Source organism: Suncus etruscus, chromosome 5, assembly GCF_024139225.1.
Source record: "Suncus etruscus isolate mSunEtr1 chromosome 5, mSunEtr1.pri.cur, whole genome shotgun sequence".
NCBI lineage: Eukaryota > Metazoa > Chordata > Mammalia > Eulipotyphla > Soricidae > Suncus > Suncus etruscus.
In genome coordinates this window covers 25088908-25103951 of record NC_064852.1, presented here as the reverse complement: position 1 = coordinate 25103951, position 15044 = coordinate 25088908, and the positions used below count along the sequence as shown (strand labels likewise).

General features: G+C 37.9%; 1 protein-coding gene and 1 non-coding gene across 2 annotated transcripts; both read right to left on the bottom strand.

Annotated features, from left to right (window-relative positions):
- Nucleotides 1–7955: 7955 nt before the first annotated feature.
- Nucleotides 7956–8090, bottom strand: LOC126010066 (small nucleolar RNA SNORA51). Its single transcript, XR_007496204.1, has one exon. It is a non-coding gene; the product is annotated as a small nucleolar RNA SNORA51 (small nucleolar RNA).
- Nucleotides 8091–14562: 6472 nt separating this feature from the next.
- LOC126008563 (copper transport protein ATOX1-like) lies at nt 14563–14769 on the bottom strand. The gene has a single exon (XM_049772841.1). It carries the CDS (start codon nt 14767–14769, stop codon nt 14563–14565), a length of 207 nt encoding a protein of 68 aa, XP_049628798.1.
- Nucleotides 14770–15044: the final 275 nt, after the last annotated feature.

Genomic DNA, 15044 nt, shown 5'->3' with positions numbered 1-15044 from the left:
ACAATTTATGTCCGTGGTGTTGATTGCAATTTTGAATTGACAGAGGAGCTGCTCACAATCATTCCAATGCATGGCCAGACCACCGCTAATGAGATATTTCGACATCTGTGTGATGCCATTGAGAATGCAGGTTTGCCATGGAAGAGGTTTGTTGGAATAATAACTGATGGAGCACCATCGATGACAGGGAGGAAAAATGGACTGGTGGCACTTGTTCAAAAAAAAACTTGAAGAGGAGGGTGTAGAGAAGGCCATTGCTCTTCACTGCATTATCCATCAGCAGGCCCTTTGCAGTAAATGCCTGCCGTGTGACAATGTGATGTCTGTTGTTGTGAAATGCATCAACCAAATCAGATCAGGGGCTTAAAGCACAGGAGGTTCCATGCTTTTTGAGAGGAAATGGAGTCAAAATATGGAGATGTGCACTATTTCACTGAGGTACGTTGGCTCAGCAGGGGAAATGTCCTGACAAGATTTTTTGAGTTGAGAGAAGAAGTGAAAGCCTTCATGGAGAAGGATGGGAATGCTGTTTCTGAGTTGAGTGATCACAAATGGCTCATGGACTTAGCTTTTCTTGTTGACATCACACATAAGCTGAATGTACTAAACAAGATGTTACAAGGCCTGGGGCCGCTTATCAGTGCTGCCTATGACAACATTAGAGCATTCTCCACAAAACTTGTGTTATGGAAATCCCAGCTCTTTCAGACAAACCTTTGCCATTTCCCAGCATGCAAGGAACTTGTGGATGCAGGCATACCATTCAATGGTGATAAATATGTTGATGCTATTTTTAAGCTAGAGAAGGAATTTGATCACAGATTTGCAGACTTTAAAGAGCACAGAGCCACTTTCCAAATTTTTGTGGACCCCTTTTCCTTTGATGTGCAAGATGCCCCTCCTATGCTTCAAATGGAGCTCATTGACCTGCAATGCAACTCTGATCTCAAAGCCAAGTTCAGGGAGATTAGTAGAAAAGCAGACATGCATGGGCAATTTTTGAGAGAATTGTCCCCCAGCTTCCCTGAGCTTTCCCAAATGTTCAAGTGCACCATGTGCCTTTTTGGGAGCACATATTTGTGTGAAAAGTTATTCTCCACGTTGAAATTTAGGAAGTCAAAGTACAGGTCTAGATTTAATGATGATCATCTTCAAGCCATACTGAGGGTCTCAAATGCTTCTTCTCTAAAACCAAATTTGGTTCAGATTTGTGAGAAGAAGCGCTGTCAAGTCTCTGGCAGCAAAGAAGAGACAAAAGATGCCATGTTCAGAAGAACTGTTCATGATCTTCACTCAATGTTCTATTTATGTTCAAGAGAAATAATTAAAACTGTTAATAATGATGTTTGAGGACTTTTATTGTGTGTGTGAAATCCCTTATGTGGCCCTGCCTCACCCTGACTGCCTCCTGTGGCCCACTGGTAAATTGAGTTTGAGACCCCTGCTGTAGAGAGTGGAATGGACTCCACCCTTACCACACCTACTACTTCTTGGAGTAACACTACTACTTCTTGGCACTAACACAGATCTGGAACCAACTTCCTCCATCAGGAAAACAATCAAACTTCAGACTATGTGGGTTTAAAATTGGAATTTCTTCATCAGTTTAAGAAAGCATGCTCAGAATATCATTTACTTTCTCTATATTGTGTTGAGTTCCTTGGTACCTGGAGTGGCAGTAGGTTTTGGACCTATCAGGACTTTAATACTGTTGCTAAGACCTGCCTGAGTGATTCCCAACTTTTACAGTGGAAGATGTGGTGTTCTGAAGGAGCTAAAACTAAGTTTAATGGTCTAAATTATTCTAGAAAGATGATTGCAGGAATTCTGTTGTCTTATGAGCTACTGATAGGAGACGGGGAGTTCTCAGAAACAAATAAGCAAGCAAAATTACCATGGACTGTTTTGGAACTCATCAGAGAGCTCACTTTGAAGGCTTATGAAAAGATGGTTTTGATGTCCAAATTAAAGGTAGCTATACAAAGATTTTCCAGGGAGTTTCCAAGTTATATGCAGAATTTCTGGGGAAACTGACAGAGGCTATTGGAGGAAGATTAAAAACAACATATTTCAGATCTATGCAATGCTGTAACAAACTTAACTGATATAGTAAGATTGTTTTCAGGCACAGTAACTGCCTCTTTAAATGCTCATAATCAAGTAATACAAGATTTGTTTCAGCAATTACAAGTTCTTCTGCAAAAACTTTCTGAACCAATTTTCATCACTCATAGAAGAACCCTTCTGGCCTCGCAGAGCAAATGACTCAGGGAAATGAAACTGCTGACCAATTAACCATGCCAATATTTAATTCACTTGCAGAAGAACATGCAGTGCTACAAACAAATGCCTGCCAACTGCATGTGAACCATCAGATTCCATGGAATCAAGATAGACAGATTTTCAATACATGTACCAGTTGTGTGCCTTTGAACTAAATAGCACATGTATCTGGGGCCAATCCCAAAGTTTATAGACAATTTAATTATAGAAAGTGGATATTATACATGTCTACTTCTTTCCAAAGAAACCCTATCTCCAGGTGGTGGTTGATACATATTCACATTTCATCTGGGGAACACTGATGACTTCTTAAAGAGCTAATGCAATGCTGTTTGCACCTTCATGCAACAATGTTTTTTCTGTAATGGGTAACCCCCAATCCATAAAAAACGGACAATGGCCCTGCCTAAACCAGTAAAACTTTTCAATAATTTTGCAAAGAATGACAAACATATCACTAGTGTCCCCTATAACACTAAAGGACAAAATAGTTGAAAGAGCTCACAGAACCCTCAAAACTCAATTCTTAAAATACAGGAAAAGTGGCATGCCACCAATGGACTTTTTATGTCTAACACTATTTTCACTAAACTTTCTGAATTTACCCTAAGGAGAGTACTATAGTCCTGGAGAAAGACACTTTAAAAAGATGCTCAGTGGGCCAGAGTGGTGGCACAGGCATTAGGGCATTTGCCTTGTATGCACTGACCTAGGACAGACCATGGTTCAGTCCCCTGGTGTCCCATATGGTCCCCCAAGCCAGGAGCAATTTCTTAGCACATATCCAGGAGTAATCCCTGAGCATCATCAAGTGTGGCCCAAAAGAGAAAAGAAAAGAAAACAGAGAGAGGGAGGGAGGGAGGGAGGGAGGGAGGGAGAGAGAGAGAGAGAGAGAGAGAGAGAGAGAGAGAGAGAGAGAGAGAGAGAGAGAGAGAGAAAGAAAGAAAGAAAGAAAGAAAGAAAGAAAGAAAGAAAGAAAGAAAGAAAGAAAGAAAGAAAGAAAGAAAGAAAGAAAGAAAGAAAGAAAGAAAGAAAGAGAAAGAAAGAAAGAGGAAAAAGAAAGAAAATGCTTAGGTACAAAGAAAAACAATTAATTCACCTATTTGGGTAAAAATTGATAATGAATAGATTGCTGGTAATCTCATTTGAGGAAAGGTTATGCTTATGCTTCCACGGATGGCAAGATGGCAACCCTGCCTAGAAACTATGAGCTCCACTACACCTTGTCATAAGCAAAATTCTCACAAATGAAAAACAAACAAACAAAAAGAGACCAGTGCATGATAATACTGTAAGCTTCCTTTCAAATCCAACACAGACTATTCAAAAGGACAGCAGCAGGAAACAAAATTGTGACCTCAACAGATAAACAGGACAATAAGCTGACACAACACACTGATGCAGAGACTATCAGGACTGGAAATGACCAGCTCCAGAATCTCGGTTCTGTAGCTGAAGGAACTGGTCCTGCTTTCAATGAATTTTATAATTTAAGAAACATTTGTTACATGAACTCAATATTACAATATCTATAATATTCCAATATTCAAACCATCACAAGGGGGACATTAACAGGTCAGGTCCATTGGGACATAAAGGCAAGGTAGCAGAAGAGTTTGGTAAAATAATAAAAGTCTTTTGGGCTAGACAAGACAGGTATATGAACCCAAAAGACTTTAAGAAGACCATTGGAAAGCTAAATGACCAGTTTGCAGGGCATAATCAACAAGACCCACATGAACTACTTCTATTGTGATGGATGGTCTTCATCCGGACTTGAACAAAGCTGATAGGCAGAAAAATACATAAAAAAGAAAACAATGATAATCTTGTTTACTCAAAAGTCACAAAACCGGGCTGGAGGGAGCACAGTGGTAGGGCATTTGCCTTGTATGCAGTCGATCCAGGATGGACAATTGTTTGAATCCCGGCATTCCATATGGAATGGGTTTTGTATCCTGGGTTTTGTGGATGGGTTTTGTATCCTGGGCACTATTTCCTTTGAGGTGCAGAAGCTTCTCAGCATAATATATTCCCATGTGTTTATCTCCGCTTCCACTTGTTTGGAAAGTGCTGTTTTCTCCTTGAAGATACCGTTGATCTCATGTAATGGAGTATTTTACCTACGTTTGAAATTTGCCTTTTTTAAGAAAGCAAGCACCTTTAATACTTCTTGCAATCCTGATTTCAAGTGTATGAAAACTTCTAAGCTGTTGCTTGTCTAGTTTAGAAAGTTTCTAAATTGTTTCTTGTTCTTATAATTCCTTCAAATATGAGTGATAATCTAGCTAGATATTCTTGTGAGGTGTTCATTTATTTAAAAAAAACTATATCTAACTATTTTCTTCTGGCCTTTTGTGCAACCTCACTTCATAGTTCTGCATTGAATATTTTGGGAGTGTCATTGTATGTGGTGTGGGAGTGAATATTTGGAGTTTACCATCCCATCACTTAAAGGAGCTTTCTGGGGATTCAGATGAGTGTTGCTCTTATACTTCCTTACATAACCAATTTTAGCACATTTTTATTGTTTCTTGTTTGTTGTTTTGAATTTTTGATGTTTAATACAGGATTTTTCAATGGCATTGGCCCTGCTTCTCCTTTGGCTATAATTTGGAATTCTATGGTGTGTTTTTTTTTTTTTTTTTTACTACCATCACAGCATTGTGAGGTTCTTTCTGTGAGATAAGTGGGTGACACTAGTTACTTTATGCATAAAGTATATGAGGTCAATCATGGCTACACCTGAGTCTGTGGGATCCCTGCAGGCAGTATACGATATCTCCTCAGATGCATGAGTTAGGGATTCATTGTGTGGGTTTGTTAGCAGCCACATGAGAAATGTTTTAACCTGTGCAGGCAAACATGTAGGATCCAACCAATCATTGCTATTGTGAGACGCATGATCCTTCAATATCCCATGAGACAAGTCTTTGGGGAGGCAACAGGAATTTAGATGAAGGGACTAGATAGCAGCTGTGGGAAGCCAGGCCACAATAATCTGAATGGGGATTGGGCTAGGTGCCAGGCTCTGTACTAGTAAAGAAGTATTTTATATTTCAGAGTGTCTATAAATTATGCACTGACTCTTTTTGTCTTTTTCATTTTTGGATAACACCTGGAAGTGTTCAGAACTTACTATAGCTCTGTGCTTAGAGATCACTGCTAGTGCTGTTTCAAGGCTGAAGATTGAACCAGAGTTGGCCACATGCTAGGCAAGTGCTTAACACCTGTACTATCTCTCTAGCTCCCTGATTCTTTTTAGCTATCTCAATTCTGCTATTCCACATACAGTGTGGTATTTTCATGTGGTTCTTCTTTTCTTTGTTGGTTTTTATTGTGTGTTTTTTTGTTTTGTTTTTTGTTTTGCTGAGATATTTTCAGCTTTCCCTTTTAAAAGGTCTTGCCCTTATTTCCTTGAACACTTTTAGCTATTTTAATGTCTTATTTTTTGGTAGTTTAAACATCTATGTCAAACCAAGCATTGGCATATGCTTGTGTCCTCCTATACATTCAAATTTGTCAATTATTCATATGCTGAGTGATTATTCTGGATTTCATCTTAATGATTTTTTTCTTTTAGTCACACCCAGTGATGCTCAAGGGTTACTCTTGGCATGCACTCAGAAATTGTTCCTGGGCCTGGAGAGATAGCACAGCAGCGTTTGCCTTGCAAGCAGCCTATCCAAGACCAAAGGTGGTTGGTTTGAATCCCAGTGTCCCATATGGTCCCCCGTGCCTGCCAGGAGCTATTTCTCAGCAGACAGCCAGGAGTAACCACTGAGCACCGCCGGGTGTGGCCCAAAAAACAAAACAAAACAAAAAAAGAAATTGTTCCTGGCTTGGCTTGGGGACCATATGGGATGCCAGGGGATTGAACTGCAGTTCGTCCTAGGTCAGTGCATGCAAGGCAAATGCCCTACCACTTGTGCCACCTCTCTGGCCCCAATCTTAATGATTTTAATATTAAATTGAAAATACTGAATTTTATAAAATAATATAGAAAATCATGACATTGCTATTTTAGCAGACAGCCTGGTTAGAGGTTGGGGCAAACATTTCAAATAGCCAGTGTAGACTGTGATTTCAGTGTCTGTTTTGTTTTCAAAGCCTTCACAATCAACCCATCTCTTCTCATAATGTTTATTGCATTATCTAGTGTGTGTTAATATTATGCTTATTGGTAATTATATATTTGTTCAGAGGAGGTCACATGAGGCATGCCTGAGGGATCACATTTAGCTTTATTGGGTGGTGCCAGGTATCAAACTGGCAACCTTACATGTACAGGGCAACTCCTCTACCACCAGGCCATATCCTTTGTTTCCCAATTTTCAAATTTTTCAAATTGGTTCATGTATATGCTGATTCTTGGGGAGCATTCTAGTTTATTTCTCAGTTTAGAAGCTATTGTTTGTCATCAGAACCAGGCATGCATTTGACAGTAGCAAGAGTTAATATATGTATCAGGTATTTTTCCAAAGCTTTTCCTCAAAGGACTCTCTTCAGTACTTTTTACCTTCCTATAGCCCCTTTTTGATCCTCCATCAACAATACAGGTGTCTTTATTTTCTAATGTTGTAGCACCTTTACTATAATGGAACCATGTTCAGGACCAAGTGGAGGAAGGTGAATGAGTGAGAGTTAAAGAAGTAAAAGGGACTACTTTATTCCTGAGTTAGAAATTTTCCTCCCTCAAAGCTTTTTGTACTTTTGTAGCACTCTAGAAATCCCTACCTTGCTCTTTAAGCTTGAGCTAGAAAACTTCTCTAGAATCTGTTTTGACAGTGTCCTTGTCCTTGTTGCCTCATTTTCTCTTTCATTGTCCACATCCAGGCTAATGAACAAAATAAGGAAGTTAATTAACTTACTAACAATTAGGTAATACTTTGAATTCTATTCAATCTACCCACTGTTTTTTTTTTTTTTTACTTTTAAGTACTCCAAAAAGAGTTACCAGGATTCCGTTCAGACTTATAGCTGTACTAGCAGAATAGTCAACCTTCAGTGTATTCACTTCTTAACCAGAACTGAAATCTATTTAGTAAATTTGTATTAAAAACTGCAATAGTATGGGAGCACATATTTAAATTTTTTTCATAACATTCATAAACGTAGACACATTTATTTACAGAGAAAACAAGCCAAGTTAAATAGATCTGACATGTAAGCTCTTCTAATATCAAAACAGCATGATTTTGAGAGAGTTTGCTACAAATAGTGGGGGAATGAAGCAGTCCCCTTTACTGCTTTAACTCTCACTCACCTTCCTCCACTTAGTACTGAATATGAGTTTAAAAAACTCCCCTTTCTCAAAACTTTTGGTTCTTCTGTAGATTTCTATAAGTCCCTACATTGCTCTTTCAGCTTGAGCTAGGAAGCTTCTCTACCATCTGTCTTGACAGCGTCCTTGTCCTTGTTCCCTCATTTTCTCTTTCATCGTCTACATATAGGTCAATAAACAAATAATGGCAAAAACCAAAGAGTGAGATGGACTTCTTAAAACAGTAAGGGACAAGAAAAAGCCTCAAATATAAAGCAAAGCATAAGCATCACTAAAAATATCCCATGTGAAATGATCCAGGCCAAGAAAAAGAATGATATATTCAGATTACTGAATGAAAGGTTGGTTTTTTTTGTTTTGTTTTTTGTTTTTTTTTTGTTTTTTGTTTTTTTGCCCCCCTGCCTTCACAATACAGACCAGGCAAAGGGCCTGGGTTGAGGTGTATAGGGGGTGCATTTACTGTACCTTCTCTTTCTATACAGTCAGTGTAAAGAACACAGCCTGTGGTAAGAAGTAGAAAGCTTGTCTAGAGTGCAGGCTGGGGTGGGGTGGGGAGGAAGGACACTTGGGATATTGTTGATGGGAATGTTGCACTGCGAAGGGTTTTTTTATATATATAAAAAATTTTAAAAAATGAATGAAAGTTTTCAACCTAGAGTTCGAAACAGTAAACCTCTCACTTATATGGGAAGAAGGAATAAGCTCATTTTCAGATAAAGGAGATCTGGCAAATTCTCCATAACTGAACCAGCTTTAAGTGAACTATTGAAAGGCCACTCATATAAAACAAATACCCACGTTTAGAAGCTAGAACACTACACAGTAAAATGGCACAATAGCTCTTTATGTCACTGAACTAAACTCTCATCCAAAAGCAGAGTGAAAGAATGAATCAAGAAACAAAACCCATCGATTTGCTACTTCCAGGAAACACATCCAAAATCTTATGATAGACACAAACTTAGAATAAAAGGATGGAAAACAATTATATAAGCTATGGGGAGGGAGAACTGGGACAGCCATGCTTATATTGGACTTTATTATCAAGGGAATAGTAGATCCATAATTATTAAGTAATCTATATATACAGACCAAATGTTGGGTCAGAAAACTTTGAAAGACTTTTGTTCACAAACAGAAAAAAAATGCATAGAAATGTGATAGTAGTGAAAGATTTTAATACACCACCTCAATACTGGATTGTAGACCCAGTAGGCAGAATATTAGTAAGGACACAAGACCCTAAATCAGAAACTAGAAGAGCTGGGACTAATGGAGTTATACCAGACCTTCCATTAAAAGCTGAATACACATTCTTCTCTAGTTTACATAGATAGATCACATTTTAGGACACAAGTTTAATTTACATAAATCACAAACATAAAAAAACATAAAAAGCATACAAATAAACACATTAGACCACAATGCCACAGAGCTATAAATAGGAAAATGTGGAGAAACTAGCACCTGCAGATTGAACAACATTCTGCTTAATAATAGCTCGATCAAAGAGGAAATTAAGAAAGAAATAAAAAAATTCTTTGAGACGTTATAATAAACAAGTTACCAAAATCTATGGAACACAACAAAAGCAGTAATTAGGTGGAAACTCATAGTGACATAAGCATATATAAGGAAAGGAGAAAAACAGCAACAATACCCAGAGAGCCAACAACAAAGAAACACAAAAACTAGTAAAAGAAAAAAAAAAGTATAAAAACCAGAGCAGAAATCAGTGATATAGAAACAAAAAAATAAATAAATAAAAAGAATCAATAAAACCATGAACTGTGTGCTTTCTTTTTTCAAAGAATAAACAAGATAGACAAATCATAGGCAAGACTCAGGAGGAAAAAAGAGAAAGTATTCAAGTAAATCGGATCAGAAGTGAAAGGGGCGACATTACAATGGATCCCCCCAGATATCCCAGTTATCATGCAAGTTTATGAAAAACAACTTTACTCTGCTAAGCTAGAGAACCTAGAAGAAATGAAAGATTCTGGAAACATAATCTCCCAAAACTGAATGAGAAGAGTAGATCGCCTAATCAGGTCAATCACAAGCAAGGAAATTCAAACAATTAAGAATCTCCTCAAGAATAAAACTCCAGGGCCGGGCGGTGGCGCTGGAGGTAAGGTGCCTGCCTTGCCTGCGCTAACCTAGGACGGACCGCGGTTCGATCCTCCGGCGTCCCATATGGTCCCCCAAGAAGCCAGGAGCAACTTCTGAGCGCATAGCCAGGAGTAACCCCTGAGCGTCACAGGGTGTGGCCCAAAAACCAAAAAAAAAAAAAAAAAAAAGAATAAAACTCCAGGTAGGTGTGTGAGTTTTATTAAACATTCAGAGAAGATTTCACAACCATTGATCCTTAAAATTGTCCAGACTGATCCAGGACCAGAGGTGGTTGGTTCGAATCCCGGTGTCCCATATGCTCCCCCGTGCCTGCCAGGAGCTATTTCTGAGCAGACAGCCAGGAGTAACCCCTGAGCACCGCCGGGTGTGACCCAAAAACCAAAAAAAAAAAAAAAAAAATTGTCCAGACTGTTATAAAAAGGGAACCAATTCTAACACCTTTCACAAAGCTATCCTTATATTGAGAGATACTACCAAAAGAGAAAATTTCAATGCAATCTCCCTGATGAAGATTGATGCAGAAATACTCAACAAAATGTTAGCTAGCTGAATCAACAGCACATCTAAAAACCTCATACATCATGATAAGATGGAATGCAAGGATGGTTCAGTATACACAAACCAATTAACAGCACACATCATATCAGTAAAAGAAAAGATAAAAATCAAATGATTATACCAATCAATACAGAGAACGCTTTTAACAAGATTCATGATTAAAACAAAACAAAACAAAAAAACCTCAGCCAAACAGGAATGAAAGGTACCTTCCTCAAGACAGAAAAAACTATCTCCACAAAGACCCATAGCCTATATTATTCTTAATGGTGAAAAATTGAGTTTGTTGAGTTTTATCACTATATTCCACCACTGTCTTTGGGCCTTGAGGGTTGTTTGTGATCAAACTGCTGTAAATCTTAAAGATGTGTTTTGTATGAAATTTCCCTTTTTGATCTTGCTGCCTTAGTATTCTATCTGTAGTGACTATGATGTGTCTTGGGCTGCTTTTCTTTGGGTCTCTTTTAGCTGGTATTCTTCAGGCATCCAGGATGTGGTTGCTTGTGCACTCTTTAGCTCTGGACACTTCTCTGCAATGATGTCCTTGACTGTTCATTTTTCATGGGGATTTTCTTCCTGAGCCTCTGGGACTCCAATGATTCTTATGTTGTTTCTACTGAGTTTATCTCAGACTTCTATTTTCATCTGTTCACACATTCTTTGAGTATTTTCTCTATCATCTGGTTATTTTAAGGCTTTTTTTTTTTCAACCTCTTCTGTTATATGGAGTTTCTATGCATTTCATCTTCCAGCTCACTGATTCTGTCCTCAATAGCTATTATTCAATAAGTGAGACTTATAGTGAGGTTTTCTTTTTGCCTACCAAAAAATAGGTTTTTTAAACCTATTATTTCAGTTTAAAGTTTTCTTATTTCTGCTTTCAATATCTTCCTGAGTCTTGGTAATGGTTTGTTCAGTTCATTCCTTGTTTTATTTTAGTTCATCTTCCATATTTCTTCCCTAAAATCCTTATCTGAGAGGTTATGTAGGTAATTGGTACTTGTCAGGTCATCAGTGCTACCATCTTCATTCTCTAAGAATGGTGGAGGTCTGCGTTGTTTCCCCATTGTCAGACTTGCAGTGGGGTGATTTCTACATGCAGTGCTGGGATTCATTGACTAGAAGTGCATGTTCACAGGGTGAAGCAGAGAAGCCAGCTCCTCTGGTTCTGTCCATGAGGGTGGGCCCAGCTCTCCTGGCCAGTGACTAGGTCCTGGGTATCAGGAGACCAAGGCTTTTCCCTGGTCTTGACCCTTAGAGAGGGGCCAGCTCACGTGCAAGTAAAGGCTGCAGATGAGGGCTTTAGAATTGGTAGTCTTTAAATTTTTTCTAATTATATTTGAGAAGGTTAATGTTTCAACTTATAACCCTCTGCAAGAGAGTCTGCTTCTCTCACCATTATGTCTCCTCCACTCCCCACCATTATCTTCCCCCAACTTCCACATTTGATAAGTTCAGTTCTGTAGAAGACCAATTAGTAGGCTCCATTATTTTTCAGCATTTGCTTATTCCCTTACTCTTTCTTTAATCATTTTGAGATACAAAATTAAAAAGTTGTTGATGGTTGAGTTTCAGTCACTCAATGTTCCTTCACGAGTGTTAATTTTCCCAGTTTCCTCCCATCCCCAGCTTACCTCTATAGTTGACACTTCTCTCTGAGCTCTCTGTCTCTTTGTTCTCTATGTCTTTCTCTTAGATCATTCTGTTTCTGACCCTTTCTTTCTGGCCAACTTCATTCAACATAATACTATCCAAATCCATCAATGTAGTGTTAAATTGCATGCTTTTGTCTTTTATAGTATAATAAAATTCTACTATGTACATGTACCTATTAAATTATATAGCATATGACCTTTCTCCTCTTACTTTCTTTACTTAGTATAACATTTATAAGTTTTTATCCACACTGTACAATGTAATTTGTCTCTTTTTTATGACTATATAATAGTACAATGTATTTATGTATTATATTCATCAAATTTTATATATGCTTACATATCTAAATGTTTCTCTATATTCTATATGCATAGTAATAGAGAAAAATATTTATTAATAGGATTTTACTCATGTAAATGAATCAATAACTCATAAGCTTGGTGCCAAGAGACTTCATAGACCTATTGTTCTTTGATTACAAAGGCCAGAATCAATGACCTGAGTTTCATTTTTAATCCAAATCTGAAGGAAAAAAACAACACGCCAGTTATGAGAATTCAGGCAGAGAGAAATATTTCTGTCCTACTCAGTATTTTTTAAATTTTATTTTAATTTTATCTAGGCACCATGATTTTCAATACTGTAAATGAAATTTCATGCAAAGACTCCAGCACCACACCAACTACCAGTGTCTGTTTCCCTCTACCATTTTCCCTCTGCCCTCTACTTCCTCCCTTCTATCTTCTTATTGCCTCTGCCATGGTAACTTTCCAGTTATAAGTTTCTGTTGCCTTTAGGCATTTGTAATTCTATTATATTTCATTTTTATTTTTTATCAAGGTAATGTGACTTTAAAAGTTATAATAGAGTTGTTTCAAATATACAATATTCAAATACCAATACCACCATCAATGTTTCTTCCACCAGTCCCAGGTTCCCTCCCACCCCACAATATGCCCCTTTGGCAATAATATAATGACTTAATTTCATATTACGTTGTCTAAAGGAAGAGAAATAGCACAGTGGTTAGGATGCTTGCTTTGCATGTGGCCAAAACTAGGTTTGATCTCTGGCATCCTATCTGGTCTACTGAGAAGCCCACTGGGAGTGATTCCTGATCTTAGAGCCAAGAGTAATCTCTGAGCACTGTTTAGTGTGGCTCAAAAACAAAAAGAAAACTTAAAGGAATGTCAAAAAATTATTTGAAAATAAATCAATAAAGGTCAATTTTTAATAATTGATTGTTATATTATTTTAACCACATTTCTTTTTATATTTCTTAATTTGTATTTATATTTATATAATTTATATTTCTTTGTTTATATCTTAATCTACCTCCAATTGTCCCATTATGTCTTACATATGACAGATCATTATATGTCTGTCTTTTACTATCTAATTAATTCAGAATGATATTCTCTAGGTCCATCCATGTTAGTAGCAAATTGTATGATTTTGTCTTTCCTTATAATTGAGTAGTATTCCATTGTGTATATAGTATTTCATAATTTCTTTATCCAATAACCTATCCCTAGACACTTTGCTTCTTTCTAGGTTTTGGATATTATGCTTTTATGAATATAGGGGTGCGAATGTTTTTTCAAAATAGCATCTTTGGATTTTGGGAGGCCATCAGCAGGCAGTACTCAGGAGTTACTTCTGGCTCTGCATCCATAAATTATACCTGGCATTGCCCAAGGGATCATATGGGATGCCAGAGATCAAACATAAATCAGCTATGTACAAGGTAATTGCTCTGTCCACTGTACTATCTTATTGTCCCTCTTTGGGCACTTGAGCTAGATGCTAAATAAGAAGAGAAACTTCTGGGTCATATGAAAGCTCAATTTTCATTTTTTGAGTAATATCTATATTTTTTTTCCAAAAATGACTGAACCAGCACACAGTCACACCAATAGTTAGTGAGATTCCCCTTTTCTTCACATTCATGCCAGTGAGGTTGTTTTCTTTTTTGCTACATGCTCTAGTCTCATTGGTTTGAGATGTAACCTCACAGAATTTCTATGCTGAAAGTGATATGCAGAACATTTTCATATAGTTTAACCCTGTGTATATCTTATTTATGGAAGTTTCTGTCATCTCTTATCCCATTTTTACTTTTATTTTTTGTTTTTTGGATCACACCCAGTGATGCTCAGGGGTTACTCCTGGCTATGTGCTCAGAAATCACTCCTGGATTGAGGGACCATATGGGACATCTGGGAATCAAACTGCGGTCTGTCCTAGGCTAGTGTGGGCAAGGCAGATGCCTTACTGCTTGTGCCACCACTTTGGCCCCCTCTCCTCCCATTTTTGATTGATTTTTTTTCTTATAATGTTCTACTGGTACTTTACATATCTTGTTTATTAGTCCATTATCTCATGAGTGGTAGGCAAATATTTTCTCCCTGTATATAGAGTGTATTTTTTTTTAATTCCAGTCATCATTTCTTTTGTAGTGCAGACACTTCTTAGTTGTTTTTTTATTTTTCAGGGCAGGGCTGTTGGGGGTTCAGGGGGGATGCAGGGTGCATCTCTTCAGGAAGAGTGTCTTCTGGTTTTTAGGTCCTGAGGACTGACAGGAGAGTGGGCACAGGCCGGGGACCTGCCCGTGGGATTGAAGGGGTCCATCCTGCATAAGCCAGCCCCTAACTGGGCCCCAGGTAGGACACAGCTTTGCTGGTCTTGCCAAGCGTCTCCAGCAGCTTGTCCACATCGTGCTCTGAGTCAATGCTCACCTTTTTGTTGGGCAGTTTGATGTCAAACTGCACACCTCCTTGCTTGTTGAACATGCGTGTGACAGCAATCGAGCAGCCCTCACAGGTCATGTCCATGGAGAACTCGTGTCTCGGCATGACAGCAACTCTACTTCTTAGTTTTATTAATGCAGATATCCTCAACAAATATTATCACACTGAATTTAAGATGCATAAAAAATCATATTCCAGGACCAAGTAGTTCTTATCTCAGGGCTGCAAGGATGGTTTAAGCTAACTATGCAATGATGGTAACAAATAAAACAATGTAATGCATCTTATCAATACAAGGAAAAATAACAATCACATAATTATATCAATAGATCCAGAGAAAACATTTGATAAGATGCAACATTAAGTATCTAGGAATCAAT

What these genes read in the sequence shown, in the direction of transcription:
- LOC126008563 (XM_049772841.1), bottom strand. Translation starts at nt 14,769, where the DNA reads ATGCCGAGACACGAGTTCTCCATGGACATGACCTGTGAGGGCTGCTCG.